This window comes from Falco naumanni, chromosome 4 (assembly GCF_017639655.2).
Source record: "Falco naumanni isolate bFalNau1 chromosome 4, bFalNau1.pat, whole genome shotgun sequence".
Classification (NCBI taxonomy): domain Eukaryota; kingdom Metazoa; phylum Chordata; class Aves; order Falconiformes; family Falconidae; genus Falco; species Falco naumanni.
This window is the reverse complement of record NC_054057.1, coordinates 20,133,329-20,155,887: the sequence shown is the minus strand read 5'-3', so window position 1 is coordinate 20,155,887 and position 22,559 is coordinate 20,133,329. Positions and strand designations below refer to the sequence as shown.

The following is a 22,559-nucleotide window of genomic DNA, read 5'->3' as shown; positions in this document are numbered from 1 at the left end:
GTTCTGGAACAGTTTTCTGAGTGCTGTACGGGCCAACAACTTTAATATGATATTTTTAAGCTGGAGCTGCATCTCTTTTTGAAAAGCTTATATAATACATTTGTCTAAGAGCAGTGGAGTAGGGATGGTTGGGGTTTTTGGTAGCACAATTTTCTTCATTTGGAGGCTAAAGATACCTTTTCTCTCAAATCGGTGTGCTGTGTAATACTTCAAACAGAAATGTTTTTTTCAAAGGTCTACATTTTTGGGTTTTAATCACAGTTTTCCATTACAGCTAAGCAATAATACTTTCAAAATAGAGCATTATATTTTATTTTTAACGTAGGGGTGCATTTTTGAAAATATAACGCAAATCATAGGCCTAATGTGTTCCAGAAGAAGGTATTAAAATCTTCTCATGTCTGTTCATCCAGTTTCCAGTGATGGGTGTGGATGAGGTGTGTGTGTACATGAAGCATACTGTTTATGATATGATCTGTGAGAGAACTTTGGATTCTTGTTATACACAATAAAAATCGTATCTCTTCTACTCCCTGTTTTGCCTTATTTTTAGGGGAAAGTTGGGAGGAGAGGTGACATGGAATTATTTTTGAAATATGTTACTTAAAATTGGGCCTTTTAACCTGGTATGATCCACTACATGGAATGAATAGAAAGGTGGACATTTATGGGACTTTGCAGAGTAGCTCCTTTTAGTAAGCTGCAAGTTTATTGCATTCTGCTGAAAGCTGAAAAGAGAATGCACTAAAACATTTTCATGATAATTTCCACATAAATATCTGAATTAAAGATGGCCTTGCATCTGGTAAAAGGTGATAGTCTTTGGGCTGTACACTAATCACAGTTCTTTTTAGATGGTACAGACTGAACCTCTGAGAAATCTACCTTTTGTTTCCAGGCTGGGGTCGAACAGCAGTGTGTGGCTCAGCTTGCACCTCTGAATGAAGGGAGGGTATACCAAACTACTGCTGATGTTCCTTATTTCTGAGCCCCAAGAAGGGGAGTAGTCTCATTCAGATTGCCTTTCCTAAATTGCACGTGCAAAGTTTAATATTGTCCTGGCTATGGTTTGAGGTTTGTTAAACGGCAGTGTTGAATTATAGAAAACTATTTAACTTTCTCTTTCAGACTTTGTTGATCCGTCTGAGGATGACCAGACAAATGTTCTGGGATTTCAGTTTTTAACTGGTTCAAAAACCACTCTTCTTGCTTCAAAAACGTCACGTAAGTGCTGTTAGTATTAATGTAAAAGAAGTCTGATCGTCTGTTAAAATATGTATAAAATGAGAATGTGAATCGTTACAAAGAAGAATAATCACTACATGAGAATTAACACAGGAGTTTCAAAGCCTTAACTGACTGTTTCTTACCCCCTCTCAACTATCTAATTATGTTACTAGGACAGGCACAAAATTAGATAACTAACCACAAAAACCATACTCAAAATATAGTACACTACAGTGACAATTTTCTGAAGAAATTATATTTTCTTCAAGTTTTTAGCAATGTTTTTATTCATGAATTAATATGATTGTTATAATAATGGAAGAAATCCTCTTTTCCTCAAAGGTGTTTCATTACCTGTTCTTAGAAGTAGTCATCTACTGGAAATTTTGAAAGGGTTTGAAAAGCAGGTTTCTAACTCTCCACTGACTTTCAGTAATCCTTGACATTAATTAGGCATCAGGCCCTACTCACTTGCTTCTCTACATCTAAGTGAATGCCTGTCTGTATCTTTAGATGCTTGTATATCTTTAAGTATAGGATTAGGGATTCAATATCCTTCATATTATGCTTACAGAATGTATGAACGTGCATGTTGATATGCTGTTACTTGGTCCAGTGTCTCTTGTATAGAGCAGTTTGTGAATTAAGTAGTCATGTTCCAACCACCTGTGAGTTTGTTCTCTTTTTAAAAAAGATTGGTCCTCTTTGTTTCAGAGAGTTTATGGTCTTGCTCTGTACAACTACTCAACTCACTGAACTCTTTCTTGGCATGTGCACTGGAACCAAATAAATTCAATTGTGTTTAGCGTTTTCCTTGCCAGCAGAGCACAAAGTCTTCATTTACTACAGCAGACAAATTGAAAAACTAGAATACCTATTGCACATTTCAGGGAGTTCAAATGGAACACTGTGTGAATGCTTTATGAAAACTGTTTTGAGTGAGATCAGAATCTAGTTTGTTGATGTGGAATTCTTTTGACACAAAAATAATCTGCCTCCCTGGTTTAAAAAATCAGTATTCATGATGGATTATATAAATATTGGTGGCGTCAGCTGTGAGCTATGAGGTAATATTTAGTATATTTTCTGGTGTAATCAAATGTGATAAAAACAGAAACAATCTGGAGAGTAACTTTCATTGTACCAAGAATCAATTTACACTTGTAAGGTTCAAAACAATTTGTATTAGTTTGTGTGTGTGTTATTTGCATGCTAGTTTATTGTTGGTTTGTTTTTAATATTTGTTTAAATAGTAGATCTTAGATAGTTTCAACTAACTAGATGTGCAATGATAGTCTCTGAAAGCTAAAGAATTTAAAGGATTAATAAATAACTTTTTTTCTGGATTCCAATTTAAATCTTTCATTTGGACTTTGTTTTGTGTAGTTGCTAAATCTGATGCTGTGTAGGGGGCAAATTTGGGTTTATGTAATGAATGTATTTTAGCTTCTAGTGAAGCTGTAACTTTTAATTCCCTCACCCCAAACCCTCAAGCTTTTCCTCTCAGGTTTGTTTATTCGCTAGCTAGGAATGAAGCTTGCAGGCTTACTATAAACTTTCCCACACTGCTTTACTTGTGAAGATCACTTTACAAAGGAGATTCAAAATATCTGCTTCTTTTAGTGTGACTACTCATTTCTCATGTCTGGGAATCCTTACTTCAGAAAACAAATTTATTATTTGATGTCACCTTCTATGTTAGCCGCTTGTTATCAGCATCTGCTTCATGCATTGGATTGAGTTGGTTACAGAATTTCTTGGGAGGGGTGGGTGTTCACTTATTTGAAATGTTATCCAAGTAAAACTCATTTAAAAAAATAAAATTGTAAAAGGCCTGATACTTCGAAACATAATTCAGAATATTTTTATAAACAGATAATATCCATCATATAAAAGCATTGTTTGGTAGAATTTTATGATACTAAAATGATTGTGCTTGAGGGGACAGATCTATGGAACTAATGAATGCAGATGAAATTGTGTTGTTTGGGAGGTCCTTATTCTTTTATGTAATTTAACATGGAGTCTATACTTAGTAAAAGTGCTCATGCAGCACTATCATTGTGGAAATGTTCTTCAAAAAGAAAATTGTATGCATACATAAATAGTGACTAGAATAATGGTGTTTCAGAAAAAAAAAAGTTAATTGGGACTGACTGTCCTTATTTCTGGTTTTCCATGAAATAAGTTAATCTTGAATAATGGAAGAAAACCTCTTTTTCCATATCCCTTATCAAATGGACCTTAAATTCTGAGTAAGAACAACTGCATGTAGGAATGAAAGTCTCCAGGTTCAGTTGGGTTTCACTGCTGAAGCTGCAAATATGAATGACATCTGTTTTCAGAATTTTTATAAAATTGTATTAGTTAATCCATTTTGAACAGTGTAATTGAACATGTCACTTCAGCTTGTCAAGAGGACTGTTGCAAAGAAGCCCAGCCTGAAATTCATTTTGACAGTTAATACGTATTAAAAAGTAGCTTGCCTCATGTAGACTAAGGTTTTAATATGGGTTTTTTTGCTGAAATTTAACAGTCTTTTAATTGAGGCGTAAAGAAGGCTTGACTGCTAATTGTGGCTAGGTTTTTTTCTGCTGCTGTGGGCTTCCTAGCTGAGAAATGAGCTGAGTCTTCTAGACTCCCTTAGATAACCTACTGGCAGGGCAACAATTCTTAATGCAGACTCTGCTAGCTGGATACCTATTGTAGCATTAAAAGCCTTTGTAACTTATGTAACCTATTGGTGCTCCTCAATGTCTTGCTTATCAGTTTCAGAATTTTCTGAAACTCTATTGAAATTTCCTCTAACAGAGCTTATTTTTTTAAAAAAGCTAACACAAGTTAACTACTATAAAAGCACAGGATGAGCAGAAGCACAGTTATTTCTTTAGGGTTTTTTATTGTATTTCTGTTTAAAGCATTTGTTTAGTACAACTAAAGATTCTCAGTTCTGTACAGTTTCTAAAGCTAATTTGTCTTTTTTGAGAGCTGAAAGATCATGTAAAGCAAATGACTGCAATTCTTTCTACTCAGGCTATGGTAAAATTAGATTATGTTTGTATTGACCAACATACGATGTATGGAAAGTAAATATGCATTTTGGAGCAAATTAATTTCATCCATTTTAAACTATTAATGTATTAGATATGTCAATTACAGATGGAATGACTGTTGATTTGTCCTGAAAACATCTGAGGTAATCTCCCTCAAGGAAAAATCACTTAAGGGAAAGCGTGATGATACATCCAACTAAGTCCAGTCATTACGTTGAGAGTGTTTAAGAAATGGGTATTAGGTTGAATGTTATCTTTAGCAGATGGTGTTCCTTTCTTTAACAGGCATGTTTTTAAATAAAACTTGCTTCTTTCCTGTTACATTGTAAACAGAATTTTTCATTCTCTATTCAGTGAAATACATATCCTGGGAATAATGCCAGTGGTAATGTCAAACAATCTTGAATTACTAATGTTGAGAAAATTTTAAATAAGTATATTCAAGTTCTAAAGAATTCTGGTTAATTTGATTTACTGTGAACCTTGTTAACAAGGGCAAAAAAAAGAGAACTATTTTGTATCAAATAGCAGCAACTCCTTTTCCTCATAGCTGCATTTCCATCTACCCTTTTGGATAACGTACTGGTAGATGAGTAATGAGAAGAAATAAAGAACTGCTGTTTGAAAGTTTTCGCGAGGGGAGAAAGAAAATGCTGCTATGATTTTCCACAATGTTTTCCTCTCAACGTTTAGTTAATTCTAATTTCCTGGAAAATGAAGAGAGTATTATGCAAATATGGATTAGAAACAACAGAGATAAAATCTCTTTCCACTGGCTTGATAATTTGAAATTCACTAAAATGGGATAAATTAAATGAATTTACTGGGACAGGTAACACTAGCTAACAGGATTTGTGTTTTCACTTTTGTTTATATTAACACTTTCATTTCTACACTAAAACATTTTACAAAGCTGTAGTGTGCAGATGGATAAAAATCACCTTCTACTAGTATTAGCTGTATCTAGAGTGAAGCATAACACTATCAAAACTAAATATTGTTGTTTGTGACAAGTTAGATTAATACTTTTCCTACTTGAAGATATACTAGAAAGTGGAGATGTAAAAAGAATTGTGTTGATTGTATTATCTGAGAACTCGGATTGCAGTTTGTTTGTTGCCACTGTTATCAGACACTTAGGATGCTGTGCTCCTGTCATGGTCCAAAGTGAGTTGAGCCTGATTCTGCCTCCAACCCGCAGAAAAGTTCACAAGGTTGTTTTATGGCAGGGAATTGCAGACAGACTGTTGTTATGACTTAATATCATCCAGTGATTCTCTCGTTTCCATATTATAGTAGTTCTTGATGGCTTTTTGTTCCTCATGATCAGGCCCATACTCTGAAGTAGCCCTGAAGCAATAAATACTAGCATTTTGTGCTACAAAATTGTCTGTTAAAATTAGAATAAAAGAGGTAGTATTTAGGACTGACATCAATAAAATACAAGTATTTCTTTAACACTAGCGAATGCGTATCTCTTATGAAAATCTCGTATAGACTTTGGATACAGTTAGCAAGTTAAATCTGTGTGTTATCTAAACTATGTTGTATAGTGAATGTATGTGGCTTAAATGTGTGTTTATTAGTATTGTGTTTGTCCTTGTTTTCAAAGAACGATATAGGATCCAGAGTGATCAGTTAGAAGACCTTTGGCTGATAACAAAACAGCTCAAGCTTCGACTTGAAGAACATTTCAAGAAGCAAAACTGCAAAGATTTTGCATGTACCTTTTCTGGTTCAATTCCCCTGCAAGAATATTTTGAACTAATTGATCAACATTTTGAGGTATGTTACATAGTATGTGAATTGTTAAATGTTTTGCTAGTTTTAAAATTGTTTGTATGTTAGTACTGTGATTAATCACATCCTAACTGTGTTATCACAGGCATTTGTTTTTCAGAAAATAGGAAGTTACATCTAAGGTAGTGCTGGAAAAAAATGTCCTCACTTTTTTTTAACATATGGAGTATGCCTTGCCTCTGAAACAGTCCTTGTGATTAGCAGAGCACAAGTAATTAGTATGCACTCTACAAAAGATACAAATTATGATACTAGTATTTGTTCTTCTCCTCACTGCCTGTACAGAAGCCTGGGTTCTTCATTCACTAATGTCATGTTAATTGTAAAATGTTTATAAAATTTGTCCTTAGTTTTAGGCAATTTTACTTTTCTGTAATAATGAGGCCATGAGCATTTTTTTTCTGAATCATCCTCATAATTATATAAAAAGTCCCTTCTGATTTTAAAAACTGACTGCCCCTGTAGAAGTAGCATTGGAGGCTCAAGGAAGTTTACCAGACCACATATAAAACAAATGTAATTACTTTTTCCTGTTTGTTCATGCAGATGACAATGAAAAACCTCCAGTAGTTCAGCTAGCTTGTAGAAATAGCTAATAAAATAAAATAGATGCACTCCTTCCCCCCTAACTTTCTAGTAAAAAAAGAGAAGAGCTATTTGAAAATTTCTGTTAAACTCATGTAATGGGCAAAAGCAGCAACTTATGTGTGTAAGAGTGAGAAATACTACTGGATGTTCTTTTATGCTGGCAAATTTTCTGTGTGGTGGAGCCATCACCACAGAGAAAGATGGAAGGCTGTAGCTGGGATTCTCTAGGATATCTTAAGAAGTCGTCCTAGATCCAGGTCTGTCTTGCAAGTTTGGGAGTAGTTATTCTGTTAGTTTTTAAGGTAATTTCAAAATCGAAAAGTTTGGGGTTTTTTTTAGTGACTAGTATTGTAGAAATACATTAAACATAGACTTCATTAGATTTTATCACAAGCTTAAATACATTGAAGTTTGAAATACAGATGTGATTGCTGGAATGCTAATTTAGGATCTAATTATGTTGCAGCTGGATATTTTGAAGTTTCTGAAATTTTACAATAATTATCTGGTCTAAAAGGTAGCAAATAATCTGTCAAGGGGATCCTAATTCTCCCATCCCTGTAAGTTTCAACACACTTATTTTGGTAAGCTTGGGAGAATATTACCTGAGATGTCCCTTTTTCCCTCCTACTTCTAGAAAAGCTGTATTGTGTTTCTTTTTCTCTTAGTTTCCCTGAACAACATGTCCTCCATAATTATGTACTGATAGAATGGTACATTTGCTTAAAAATGCTTAAACATCTTAAAATGGGTGAGTGTCATAATGCTTACATCTGGAAAGCTGTGTGTCTTATTGTTTCTTCTGATAACTTCTGCTAGTGACAGCATGTCACCTGTAAAGAGGAGTCCCGCCTTTTTGAAAGGCTCACCTTTAGTGCTTTTTGTGTTAGGGGCATGTACTGGGAAATGTAAGGTGATTAAAAGGTAAAATAAGAATTATTGTTATCTTGGCATTTGATATACAATGTTCAAAGTTTTGTGACTACTTCAAGAAAGTTTGTTGCTATAGCTGATCAGTATATATAACAGGAAAAAGGTTTTTACTTCAGAAAAAGACAATAATTCAAACAGTGCAGAATTTAGTACTTTTATTCATGCTGAAGGAAAGAAATAACTATGTACTTTCTACTGCAATGAATATCAAGTACAATACACTGTGTGTATGTGTCATAAACAGTACACCAAACAAAGAAGCCTTGAGATCCTGGTGGTGAAGTTTCACTCTTGTTATTAGGCTTCTTGATGAGATATTTATGCATTTTCACAGATTGTTGTGGCTATTGACAATTAGTTTCAATCTCAGTGGCAAATGAGAATTCTTGAAAATGTTAGTAAGCTTCATGAAGAGTGTAAAATATGAAATTGGTGTAAATGACATTATCATATTTGAATAATACATACTCACCCCAAAATTTTACTATCAATCTCCCATTTCATTTGGAATGTGCATATATAATGTATATGACCCTTAACTTGAATCCTCAAAAACTCTTAAATTGCAGCTACGTTTGAATGCTGAAAAATTTCGGGAGCTGTTATCTGAGAGGGCTGTACAGTTTCGAGCTATTGAGCGGCGGTTGCTGACACGATTCAAAGATAAAACTCCTGCTCCTCTTCAACATCTGGATACCTTGCTAGAAGGGACATTCAGAGAGGTCAGTACAGTTTGATTATGAGCCTAACCTTTCTTTATGTTGTTGGTAAAACTTAGCTTAAAGCACATAAGCTATGCTTTCCTGGTTACATTTACCATCCAAGAGACCAGGAAGCAGTAATTTGTTTAACCTAATATTCCCTGTAACTTTCCAGATGATTTGCAATAGTTTTATTTAATCTGCGACCACAAAATCTTTACTCCTGGGTCACACCAGCTTGACAGAACATCATTCTTTCCCAACTGATGTTGATAGTATAAATATTTTATAGTTCATGTGAAAATATTCTATAGTTCATAGCTTGTGTAAATATTTTATGGTACACTGTAAACTGGTGGAATGGTTTGGCTGGTGTAACATTCACAACAAAATTGTCTGAGGCTGACCATGTCCTTCCTTATGGGGACATTGTTCTAATCATTTCAGAATGTGATAGCTGCAGAAGAACAATGCTAAAAAAAATTTATTCCTAAACCATCCCCATACTGGAAGTGCTCAAGGAATAGAACAATTTTTCTTTCTTTTCCTGCCTCCAAATTACTTTAGAATAACCTTTGTTTCACCATGCACTTTGCTAAGAAGTTATTTTGTGTTTTGTGCTTTTTTGTTGGGGGATCTGATTTTGCTTTCTAACGTTCCTTGTTAAAGAAGCTGAGTCACAATTAGATTCCTTGCTGGAAAAAAAGGCTAATCTTTATGTGCTGTTGTATATCACAACCTTTGTTTAAAGGTATTAAGGAAAAATATTTTTCCTTACTGTTTGCTGTAAGAAAACACTTCTCGAAATTGCAGAAAACTGCCTTTCCATGCATGATTACATGAGTCAGATTTGCCTTTATTTCAGTCTTCACTGTGAATGAGTTATCTATGAGATGGTTTAAGTTTAAAAGTCGGGTTTTTGGTTACTTTAAGAAATACTAGGTATTCTTGTGATAGATGGGTGATTCTTTAACACTTTAAAATTATATGACTAAATAAGCCCTAAAGATAAAGTGAAGTGAGTCTCTTGAGTCTACTTTTTCTGTATAGAACTGTTGCCTTTAAACTTAAAAGCAACTGGGATGTGCCAGAAAGTTTTCTTATGCAATTGAATTGAAAGATCAATTCTGAGAATATGACAAAAATCAAGTAGCTGAAATAGATGCATGTTGCAGAACCTTATTTTATAAGGTCCTTCAGGTCAAAATTAGGTGGGTTTTTTTCAATTACTGTTGTAAGCTTTTTTAATTAGAACTAGTGTAGTTGAAAGGAGAATGAGGGAACAGATTTCTTTCTAGAGAGCAAATGCTTATTTTTCCACATTTGTTAAAACTTTCAGGTAAGCTCATGTTTTTCTTGGTAGATTTCCTTTTTTTATGTGAAACCCCCTTGCAACAAAGAAATGTTAACATTAGTACAAACAAAAGTGTAGTAAAATAATAATTACCATAGAGACCCCACTGCTGTGTATGTTGTTTTGAAAGTGAGAGCTGTGGTAGGATTTAATATTGTCCCTTTGCTATGTGGGTGAAATGAAAATGCTCAGTGGTGCATTTTTTATATTAGAAAAGACCTTGTTTTCTTTAATTGAGTGTCATCTTCTGTCTTAAGTATCTAATGCAAATAGTTGAAGTATTCAAAATATGGTACATGTGTTTTCATTAAAAGAATAATGAGGCTGAATAAATATGAACAGTATAAAATCTCACTCCAAAAATTCTTTTCAGCGTGTAGCTTTTTTGACATTGGAGTTAATATGATTTTATTTTTGAGGATACTGTTTTTCAGAAGAATTGTTCAAACAAGTTGTCTCTATTTTTCCTTTTGGAAAATTGTCTGTTTTGAGCACCATGGTTGTGTTTAATAGTTTTCCTAATGGAGAATGAATTCAGTGAAAAATGATGATCCATACCCCATAGACTGTCAGTGGAATAACTTGCTTCAGTGCAATTTGGATTGAATTCTGAATAAGTGATGTAGAAGTTTTAGAGTTTTTTGTAATAAAATAGATGTGATAAATCCCACAATAAAATAGTCTGTTACAAAAGAAGTTGATTTTTTTTTTCTCTTACCATTGCCTGAGAATCTCATCTCCTTCCTTATGTTAAATATTTTTCTAATCAGAAAAGAAAAAATTGCATTGCTTTATCCCCTTATTTTTCACTAAAGCAATTTATATGTACAAAGAAAAGGTTTGGTACTTTTTACTTTGGGTTTTGCAGTCAGAAGGGAACTTTGGTTTTATAGTGTATTTCAAACCTTTTCATGAACAGGAAGGAGTTTCCAGTTAGTGTAAGTATGTGATTTTATTATTATTTTTAACAGACAGTCTTCAGAACTTCGTTTCTGTATGAGTTACATTCTAACAGAATAACTATTATAGTTTAGGAATTTTTTAAAATAGTCTTATTTACGACTTTCTTCTAGAATTTGTCATTTTAAAGTAATATTATAGGTCTAAATAGATTTGAGTATTAACAACAGTTAACAAATAGTGACATCAGGTGTTCCATTTTGGAAGGGAAAGAAAAACTGTTATATATGTAGTAGCCTTATATATTATAAAAAGAAGTGTGATTCTTAAGTTTAGGAATGATTTGTAGGGGAGTGAAAACAATGGAAAACATAAATTTGAAATATATACTATTTTAATGCCTATGATTTTTTTAAATTTCTTGATGTCTGGTTAAAAAAATAACCAGTGCAATTGGACATGCTGTTATTGTTCTAAGAAAGGAATTTAATTAGATAAATTTAAAAGAAATTGAGCAGTAGTTGAGATTGGATAGATGTTTTGTAGTTTAAGGACTTGAAATATGAAATTACAGCAAATTTTATGGTAGCTGTTGTAAACAGCATGTACTTTGTATAATGCTCACCTACTAGAGATATGTTATTGCTTGTAATTTAATGACCTTTAATGTCTATAATGTATTTTCTGTGATATTAAAAAAATCATAGTTTGGCAGTAGCTGCAGGTGCTTGCCCTGGATTTATAATTTTACATATATTGACTCTTGACATACATTATTTGGGTTTCCAGGCACAAGCTGGGATTAACAAGTGTGATAAAAATCAGTTGAATTTGTTTCAACTCACATGGATTTTATCCTAGTGAATCTAAGCAATGCTAGCTGTGTCTAGTTGTAAGCTGTGTTTACCCTGTAGCCATGTTTAAAAGACTACTGCAGTTACATTTTTAGAGAAAGAGGAGGATGGGTGAATTTGAACCATGGGGTGGTGTTCTAGGGCGCTAACTGTTGCTTAATCAATTTTAAGTACTTAACACATGAATCTGAGACAAGATTAAACAGTTCAAGTTTAGAAAAAAATGTAGTGACAGATCAATCGCTTCTACCTTGTGTTGTATCAATGTAAAAGGTAGCAAGATTAAGACAAATTGTGGAGCAGATTTGTCCTATACCCCCACACTTCCATCATATGTAGTAAGGATAGCTCCCTTCCTATCCTTTGATGCCACTATTGCACAGTACCTCAAGTTTCTCTGTGTTCTGAAACTTCATCCCCACCCTGTAAAACTATTGACTGGCTTGTGCTTTCTAATACTGACATCTCAATTTTTACCCATGGCCCCAACAATCCTCCTGCCAGTTGCTTATTTGTTGACTGGCAGTAGTCACATAACCAGACAAGATGGATGATGTCTCCTGTCTCAGCAGAAATACGAATAATATCTCTCCCATCCCAGTATGCTAATTTAAGAAACATATAGAGGATCTTAATAATTTCTGTATCTTCACACCACTGTAAAGTTGTGTGTGGTCGTTGGAAATGACAGCTGCTAGAAATGCTGATGACGGAAGTCTGACATCAATAGTCGGTGGGCTTGCATAACCTTAGACATCTAGGCTTAATAACTACATGCTCTGCAACACTGGCTCTTTATTTTCAATTGATGATTTATTTTAGCTTTTCTTTCTTTAAGAAACTTTATAAATTTGAGAGCATCTTGCCATTATAGTAAGAGGTTCTAACATACTTTTCTAAACAGAACTAAAAGAACTAATTGATGCTGCAAGTTTATTCCCTTTATTTTCTCTGAATTCAGCTATTCTGACATGGTTATCTTATTTACATTATCACTGTATAACCTGTCTCACAGAAATATGTGACTGTAAACCGCAGTAAAGTGGCTTTCAACATAATTTTCAGATCTTGCTCTGTAAATAACTAGAAGTTGTCCAGTTCATTCTGCTGTCTTTACTATATGGTTTGTATTTATCTTGGTTGGTCTTGGTCCTGCATCTTGTGAGTTCTGCATATGAATTGCAGCTTGAAGAGATCCACATGCATAGAAAATTTTCACATAAAACCTCTTGAAACGGGGGGAAAGGTATTCAAATAGTCTTTCAGATTTTAAGAGGTACTCATAGGTTACTGTATGCAGGGAATAGGAACAAACAAAATACCTACAGATTTTTTCAGTGTAATTGCCCTCATCTGTTACACCTTCAGCATTGCTGTATTGTCTTATATAGCTAGCAGCACTGAGTGTAGCATTTCACCATCAGTCTGTTAGAAGGGGTCAACAAATGCAATTGCTTCCAAGTAGAGATACCATGACTACTCATGTAGAATAAAGAAGGCAATTCCATCAGGAGGAACCACTTTAATTCTTTACATGACAGTAAACTGTAAGAATTTGTTGCCTGCGACTGAGAAAACTTTATCCACATGTAAGGGTAGTCATTTTCCCTGAGGTCTGTGATCTGAGCTGTCCTTCGCTTATACAGCCCAGGATGTTTCTGGGGATCTTGAGCATTCTTTTTGAGAAACAAATGAATTTCGTGAATGATTTGTAAGTCAAATGTCTCTGAGTGCACTGGTTCTTTTAATTAGTAATGTCACAGGAGTTGCCCTTTCATATGACAGTTTTGAAGAAAGGTGCTTCTAATATTCTCAGAACTTTATGAACTTCGTTACACAACTCCTTTGTTGTAGCCTAAACAGGAAGATGGGCTATTTAATGTTTTTGAGATAGAATTTAATCAATTGTGCTATGAATTAATGCTTGCTGCTAAAACTTAGGACTGGCCCTGTTTCATGCCAGAGCATAGGATTGGTATTTAGGTGTCCTTACATTTGTTCTTTATGGATAAATTTTCTTGCAATAGTTTGATCCTTTTGGAGCTCCTCAATCCCATGTTATTTTCTGAGTGACACTGAGTAGCTGGTACTACGTGACAGGATCTATTCTAGTCTTGAAAGCTGACATTCAAACAATCAAATCTAAAGCTAACTTTGTATCATTCTTTTTCTCAAAGAAAGAAAAAAAATCAGAGCAACACCTGATTAAAGCATGTAGGATCTGACTTGCAGCTTTGTTTAAATTTGCTCTAAAATACACACACAAAAAGAACATTCAACTCATGTTAAAGTGTTAACTAAATGTTTTTTTTAGAAAAGATCTGAAAAAAGAAACCTATGATACAATAAACTTTCAAAGTTAAGTGTATGGAGAAAAAGCAAATCTTTTGTATCCCTGGACATAATTTAGGAGGCCACAGGAAGTGCACTAAATATTTATGTTTCTTGAGGTTTCAGCAGAAGGTGTAATTAATCTGAATTTTGGATAGAACTTAAAAGAACATAGAATCCCTTCGAGCACATCTTAACAAGACTGTTGTGAGAAAGTTTCACCTTAGTGCTGATGTTAATGCATATTAAGTCTCTCTTTCATTGTGGTTTGTGATCGTTGATCAAGCAAGAGTTTGAAACTGTCAAGCAGTATTTTAATATTAAAATACTATGTGCCAATTGTCCATTTTATAGTATTTGACACTATCAGGCAAAATTAGTTTTGGGTGTAAATCATTATCATGATTGAAAAAACTAGTTGATTCTGAATTGTATCTTCTGAATCATAGGATTTCCTCTCTCAAATTTTGGGACTTCAAATGAAAGCCAACATTCCAATTAACAGTTGACAAATATCTAAATATAAGCGTATTTTGTCCTTCTTGCCTAACACTTTTGATCAGTTTTCAGAACAGATCCTTAGCTGATTTAAACTACCATTATTCCAGAAAGCCTGGTTTATAAGACATGGGTTTCTGGCCCAGTGTTTAAGGGCTTGCCCTTATGCCTGGAGGCATTGTCACACACCTGCTTCGCTTGTGTTCAGCCTCAGCTAGATATGAATGTGATGCCATCTGGAAGCTTTGCACCAGTGTCAAAGTTGAACAAAACCCCATGCTAATACACCTTCTATACAGGGCTGCACTAATGTAGTTATGTGGCGCCCAGTTGGAGGTGGTTCACCATTTCCTGCCTTTCAGCTGGTGTGGAACAATTCTGTGACTGTCCTCACCCTTCTCTGCTGTGGGTGCTGTGACAAGGAGAATTGCAGATGCTCTCTGTCTTCTGGTCTCTAGCCATGCACTCTAGGTTCAATCTCGTGTCTGGTATCTCTCTTGCTCAGAATTTCCTCGAGTACAGTTAACTCAAACTGGTGACAGCTCTTCCAGTTTTGTCCGGTTCCTGACACTGAATTTCCCTACTACTAAAAGTATGTGTATTTGACAATTAAAGTAGTTTATAATTAAATTATGTGAAGGAATTTTTAAATGTGCATGTGCATTTTGTTGTTAAACAGCATGAAAAATACAGCTGTGTGTGGAAAACAGAGCCACCCTACTTGGAATGTTCTAAGTAATTTTCATCTGTTCAGCCAGAGATTTGGATCTTGTCACTGCCTTCTGAAGGGAAGCGCAGTCTCCCCTCTTTGCCTCTGTTTCCTATTTTTCTCTGCTCAGAGAAACTCTTATCAGAGTAAGATTCTTCCAGCTATGAAATGCCACCCTCCCATTTGATTTTTGGGTCTATTATTTCTGGGACTTGGTTGCAGACTCATGTGATTGAACTGACGTTACTATAATTGGCTTTTTTTGTTTTAGGGAATTGGAAGAACTCTAGGTTAGTAATCCTTGGTGGTTTCAGGCTGTTAGATGGAGTAATTTCTTTTAATATTTCCATAATGATTTCAGCACAAAGATGAAGAATATATTAAAGGCAAATGCCTTTGCTCTCATTGCATGTGAGTTATAGACAGTAGTACAAAAGGCTATATATATTTGTGTACATGTCCTCATGCATATATATGTGTAGATACACATAATTCATCATATCTTCATTTTAGTCTTCAGAATTGTTCCTGAATGTCTTTTTAGAATTTAGTATCTTAAAAGCCAGAATTTGTCTTCCATGATAGTTGATACCAACAGGTCTAGTAGCTAATATACTAAAGGAAAAAAATATTCCTATTTCTCTCCTTGCCTTGTGTCTGTCTACTGATTTAGGAAGCTAGGCTCTTTATTTCTAATCCATAATCTACTACATAGGTGTAATACAAAATAAGTATGGGCATTACAATTTTTAAAGTAAACATAATTTTCTAATCTCTTGAGAGCGTAAGTACTGTTCCTTTCATTATTTTAATAGGCACAATGTGTGGAGCAGTTCGATCGTTGGTGGTTTGTGGTCAGTGGCAAACAAAACTCATTATGTTCTATTCACTAAAACACATAGAATGTCATTAAAGGTCCATTAACTCTTTGTTCAAGCCCTTAACTCCTTTCCTTGCTTATTAATTGGTTGATAAAAATCTCAAAAGTGATCATTAATGATTGAGTATTCTCTTCAGAGTATTCTGACACACATGGCCTCAGGAACTCAGCATTTTAGAAATGATTCATTACTTGATTAGTAAGGGCTTTTACCTCAAAGCAAAACCATTAGGGTTTATCATGCATGACTCAAAGGCTATATATCACACCCGCTCCTGTAATAGTAATTTTCCCCAGATAATGTCAGTGAGAACTACACCCATAGTATAAATTAGCTCTTTTGGGCTTGAATAAATGTGCTGTTCTTTGGAGGAGTTATATTTAACTTCTCTTGTTTTATTGCTTTTTCTGCTAAATGTAGTTTTTTCATAGCCACTAAAAGTAGCTTATTGGCTATTACATGTAATTAAAATCCTCTATTTTACTGGTGTTCAAATAGTGCTGTGTTTCTGTTTCCCTAAGACTTACGTAGTCATTTAACAGTGGAATACTTACAGTGTCATCAAAGCCCCTTTTTATTAGAAGATGTGTTCCAAAAAATGTCTGAAAGTAGTTAGCTGTGCTTGGGAAGCATATATTAGGATCGCTGGCACAACCCTTCTGTATTTTGGTCTGTGGTAGCAATTAATTGCTCCAGTGTGAGACAGTCTTCACTTCAGGTCAGCCAGTTTGTGGGACAAATAGGTAAAACTGCTCGAATCTTCAGTAAGGTTTTTTTGTGTAGGCAGTTAGGCACATGTAAAAGCTGGAAGCAATACAGCCATCACAAGATAAAGAGGTTGGAAGTAAAATGTCATTGTGTGTGTAGATGTGGCACAAAGTGCCTCAACTGGATCTGCTGGACTGCGTTCAGTCTGGCCTGTCACATTTTCCATGGAGGGTTTCAGTTATACTGCTGTGTCATACAGCTCTATCTATGGAATTACTCCCCTTGAACCTATGAATAGCCAGGTGTGAACACCCACTGTTCCATTCAAATCACTAAAGGACCAGAGGTGTGATTTTATTTAAATTTCCCCCCTCTCACCTTACTTCACCCTGGACGTGGTTCCCGCTTTAGAGCTGTTGCACCAATGTGAGCTGTCAGGGGTTTCCCCTACTTTGATTCAGTCCTCAGGGGACGGGTAGATTGTACCTCTGGTGTATAAAGGCAATGGCAGGAAGTGATTTATGTCACTTCTTGTGAAGTAAATGTTCTTTGGCGCTTTGTGAGACATTTGTTTCATTGGCTAAACCTTTTTGAAGGGGAAAAAATAATATACCTTTGCAGGGGTGTATCTTGTATCCTCAGCCTAACCTGTGCTCACCAGTGCATATATGAGGTCTTTCTGTAGGGACTGAAAGAACCTGTGTGCATTTGAATGAGTGAAAATGGAACTGGTTGGCTACAATCCCCCAAGAAAGGAATACTGATAAATCTAATTCCTTTGGAAGAAATGTCATATCTGATAATCTGAAATATCAGATACCTGTGCTGAAGTTTAAATCACTGACAGGCTCTTTCACTGGGATAAATGTACTCCATAGGCAAGAGAGAAAGTCCTATGCAGTAGTGTAATCAAAACTTGAATAAAAAAACCTGATACTGTTGTCATAGAAGGATGGAAAACACTATTATTTCATGCTCCCTAGAAAGTTTTCTATATCAGCCCTCTAATCATGCAGTACAAAAGCATTTGAGGCATGAACGCTATATGGCTGAGAACAAGTAGTGACTGTATGCGGTGGAAGGTACAATGATCACCTTGTGAGTTTGGGTACATGATCTTCAAGAAATGGCTCACTTTAATTGAGTGGACTAGATGTGATGAATGAAGTGAATATTAAATTATTATCAGTTTTGGTTAATTTCTGCATGCAGTACTAAGAACATTTGTGCTGGCTTCTGATGTAATTTTAATAGTTTGCTTTTGGGTGGCTACAGTACTTGTTTAACCAGTGTGTAAATGGGTGCTGTGTCTTCAGGTAGCTGAAATAATATTGAACTAGATCATTTGCTGGTGTAAGCTCATAATAGGTGATACTGATTTGTTTGATGTACAGTAGAGGATAATTTTGCATTGTGGTTGGATAGCAAGTATATGGTGGCTTCAAATTCATGCCAAGTATTTCAGAGACTTTGATACTTGGATCCGTTGAAATGCTGGGTTTGTGTCCACTTACATATTTGTTATGCTAACAACTAAATATTAAGGGGGAGAGCTGTGTAAGTCATGTAATTTAATAGCATTATATGCCAAACTGACTTAAAACAAAACAAAAAGACCTCCCCACCCAACACCTGGGAAATAAATGTTTGAGGGCCAAATTAAATGAATTACTCATCTAATGCTTGCAGATCTTGGTACGAGTTGTGGATTGAAGTGGATTTGGTTACTGTTGTATCTTTACTGTAAACCAAGCAATGCCAAACTATTTTGTCTAAAATAATTTAAAATCATCCTACATCAGTCTCTACAACTACTTATTTCTGTGGAAAATGAGCATCTAAATCACTGTTCTGTTGATCTTTGGTGCTCTTGCAAGGTGTGACATTTAATTTAGTCACTGATCATGACTGGCCCAAAATGGCTTATACAGACTGTTGGTCTACCCTATAGACCAATGTCAGAGGCGAGAATGGACCTCAGGTCATCAGTCCCCTGCTCTCCCCAGTGTATCTAATACTGCTTATGTATTTGTTGTACACTCCTGATCAGCTGAGTTAGAATTCTGCTTGGTATTACTTACCAGAGGCAGTATAGTAGCGGACCATGGATTCCTGAAGAAACAAAAAATCAAAAATAGTATAGGCACCTTATTAAAAAAAAAATAATAATATCTGTTTCTTTATGTCTGTGTTCCTTGTAGTCAGCTCAGAGCTGCTGCTCTAGCCACTACCTCTCTGAGGAAAAATGTAACTTGTGTGGTCATTCTCTCAATTTAGATTTTTTTAATAAAAGTTAGTTTATGTTGGAGCTAAACTGTTGGTTAAATATGTAAATTGACAAAAACAAAAGGGAAAAGAACTTCCTTCTCCATTTCTTCTTGCCAGTTGGCATCTCAACAGGTCTATTTTATGTTTCAGTTGTGCTTAACTACTAACTTCCACACAGTAGGTATTTCTACATTGTGAAGCCTTTAATTATTCTGCAGTGGATAATCTAAACCAGTAGGAAAAGGAAAATCGTAGTTAATGCAGGAAAAGTTGGTGTAATGAAGGGGGTCAGAAGTCAGGAAGGATGAAGACAGTAATGATGAATATCATAACTACAGCAGTATTCTTTCAAGGCTTTTATTAAGTAGAATGTTCTGCCCATTCTGCTTGCCTTGAGTTCTTTGACAAAGTTTTATGGCTGCTAATTTCTTGTTTTAATATTGGCAATTTTATGGTTACAGACTTGGTGTTATTTAGATATTTTAAAATTGTTTGCTTTCTTTGTTGGATGGATAACCAGGATACCGAAATGTTGAGGTGCAGGTTTAGACCAAAATAGCTATAATCCTTGATTTTTCAGAAAGCTCTTTGGTCAACCTAAACAATATTATGTATGGGTGCTGAAAACTATACTTGCCAAGCTAAATTCCTGTAACATGGGAAGAATAAGTAGAGTAAAAGACATTATATATCACAGGAATTGGATTTTTTAAATGGTATTTTTAAAGGATTTATTCAATTTCCCTTTAGGAAATTTGAAAATATCTGGTATGGACAACATAATTTTTATCTTCTTCATTGTTTATACTCTTAAGGCCAATCTACTTAGAAAAAGCAACACCTATTAAAGGCCTTTGAATTCAGTCTTTCATGTTACAATGTGTCTATTTACTGCTGTCAGAAGGCTCATAATATATTTAGCTTGAAGAGGTTAACAAGCATACCTTGGAGCGTTACTTTTATTTTCTGTTCTGTGACACTTAGCAAAATCCCATTATACAATTGAGTAGTATTATAATGTTAAAATGTTAATTTGTTCTGCATTCCATTAAAATTGGATTTTTTTCTTGTTCATTGGCCCATGCGTTTTGTATAAAACCTATAATTTAAACACTACACCATAGAAATGCCCTAAATTAGTAACCTTTTGCCTTTGCTGCCTTAATTACATCTCATTATTTAGTACTTAAAGAGCAACCTCTAGCTGTTGGTTAAATATTTGCTAGCTAAATAGATTCGTCATGTTAAAGAAAACAGTAGCTCTTGCCTCCATTCTAATTTGAACAGGGTTTCAGAGTTTTAAGAAAATTCCATGCTTTGCTGCAGGAAAAGTAAACTTTTTGCATTTTCCTTTTTAATTTCTTCTTAATGAGCATTTCATTGTGCATTAGCTGCCTGTTACATTCCAATAGGAAATTAAAAGTCTGTCTTAGGATAAGTATTTTCAAGACGACTGTTGTGTTTCAATATGTTCTATGTCTTCTAGCTACATTTATCCCTTTTAGGTTTTATGAGCATCTGATACACTCAATTTCTCTTCTCTTTTTATTGTGGAAACAAATATGAAGCAGATTACTTGTTGGCTACTAATAGCTGATTTTCAGATTTTTCCCTCATTTGGGAAGGAGTCTGTATTTCTTGATCAGAATCACAAGGAATATGATTCATTGAAACATCTGTTGAATTGTCTTTTCTGACAAATTTAAAGATAATTTCTCTGTTTTGTCTTTGTTTTTTCAATTGCATGCAGAAATTAGGAACTGCAGAAGTTATGAACAGCTTGCAGGTTGACTTAATCTTCAGTATTTTAGTCATATCTACAGGATTGTATTTTTGCGTTTTATTTTGCTTTATCTTTTGCTATTTTTCCTTTATATCAAAACATGTGATGAATTGTAGTTTGTAATTACATTCAGCTAGAATTTCATCAGGTGAAATTCACCATTATATGCAAAAATATTCTGCTTCATTTCTTTTACTTTTTTTTTCTGAGATCCACAGTCATGGAAGTTTGTCTACAAGAGATTTCTTTATCTGAATTGATTCCTACCCAATACTTAACTCCTACTCTCCTTATCTAGTTCTTAAATTGTTGCCTGCAGTGTCCATTTGCTTGCTTTTGGAAGCCCAGTGTCTCCAAAAAGTTTCTTCACTCATTCTTCCCATATGTTTTGTTACGTTATGGGTTAAAAGTTGCAGACTGACATGGCCACAGTTTGACGTATAACTCTGCATTGATGTCTGTTGTGATATCACTGATCTTTTATTTTTAACAAAGGCACCAGAGACAAACGGAGAAAAACACATTGATACAAGTCTTCGTCTTGCTCATCTGTTTTTCTGTGGGAAACCCGTCTATGGAAGCATGAAACATTTGGCTTCTAGTGTATAAATTTGCTCCTATGAAAACCAGTTTTGATTTCTGAAATGTATTTTATTAAACTTTTTTTGAGGGTAGTGGTGGGGGGAATACCAGCAGAGCATTTACAGAGAAAGTGGTTGGCCTTTGAAGTAGATAGTTTCTCTGAAAACCTCGTTTCATGTTTTGTTTCCTATGTCCCTGTTACAGAAATATATTCTATATCTGTAAGCTCTGAAACCATTACTTCACTCTTCACATGAGGGTTTGAGTGATTTATTGATTGTCTGTATGTATTCCTGGTTTTGAGTTCAGCAAGGCAATCTGTAAAGGCAGTGACTGCCTAAGAGGCCCTGTTGTTCTTTGGGTGGAAGGGGGAAGTTCTGTGGAGACCTTTTCCCAAGAAGAGTTTTTGAGATTTATGTAGATTATAAAGCATTAAGAGGGGTCACTCCTTAATTTTCTTTCTGAGCAAAAATGCCATGATACAATTTTAGCAGGTATTAATAAAAATGGAGAAGTATGCTTTGTGTTCTGGGACTAGTGCCAACATCTGTATTTGCAACTCCCAAGGCAGGTCCAAGAGTGAAAGCTTTTCCTCATTGCCCTCTGAAGACTGCTAGAACAAGCCTGTGACATTTCTGTTCTGTTTCATCTGTGATATTTACTTCCCTTTCAAACATTTTTTTTTTAAAGTGTATTGTTACTGCTAGGGAGTTTACTCTTGGAGGACAGGGGTGGGGAGGAAGGAAAGAAAAAAGTCATAACCCGCTGTGCTGATGACAGGTGCATTTTTCTAGAAGGTGGTCACGTTAAATTTGTGTAGCCTGTTTGGGTGATTCTGGAGCAGATCCTCAGCCAGAATAAATTATCATGGGATTAGATAGTTCTATTAGCCCAAGCTGATGTCTGTTCTGTAGTGCAGGTAAGTTTCTTCATTTTTTTAATGAAACAAATGGGACTGTAAATGTTAAAATTTCATACAATGTCCAGTAAATTGTAGTAAACTTTAAGAGATTCAAAATCTTGTCTCATTTTCTGTGTATGTTATAATCACCTATATTTTCTTTTAAATTTCTTTTTGGTATTTTGATCAGGGATCAAATGGGAGGAGGTTAGGTTTTTCTGCATATGTTTTTTTTTTTTAAATGGTGTGTTTATCAGGCGAAGGATAGTTAAAATAATGCATGCAAGTCCAGACTTTTCCAATCTGTGTTTCAAGAGGCTTTTCAATACCTTATTGAGGCACTTAATTTGTTGTATTTTATTCTTAGCAGCAGGGAACTCTCTTTTAATCCTTTTCTATCTAGGACTGTCTCAGGTGCTCTATCTTTGAAAATAGGCCACTTTATTAGGTCAGCTAAATATGGATTTAAATGTCTAAATTCTGGTTTG

General features: G+C 34.9%; 1 protein-coding gene across 3 annotated transcripts in view; it reads left to right on the top strand.

Moving 5' to 3' along the window:
* BBS9 (Bardet-Biedl syndrome 9) overlaps nt 1-22,559 on the top strand; it is a 310,952-nt gene that overhangs the window by 73,705 nt on the left and 214,688 nt on the right. For all 3 annotated transcript variants that reach the window (XM_040589505.1, XM_040589504.1, XM_040589506.1), the window contains 3 exons: nt 1,129-1,224; nt 5,893-6,065; nt 8,171-8,323. In XM_040589505.1, coding sequence (XP_040445439.1) covers nt 1,129-1,224; nt 5,893-6,065; nt 8,171-8,323 — 422 coding nt within the window. The remainder of the gene's footprint in view (nt 1-1,128; nt 1,225-5,892; nt 6,066-8,170; nt 8,324-22,559) is intronic.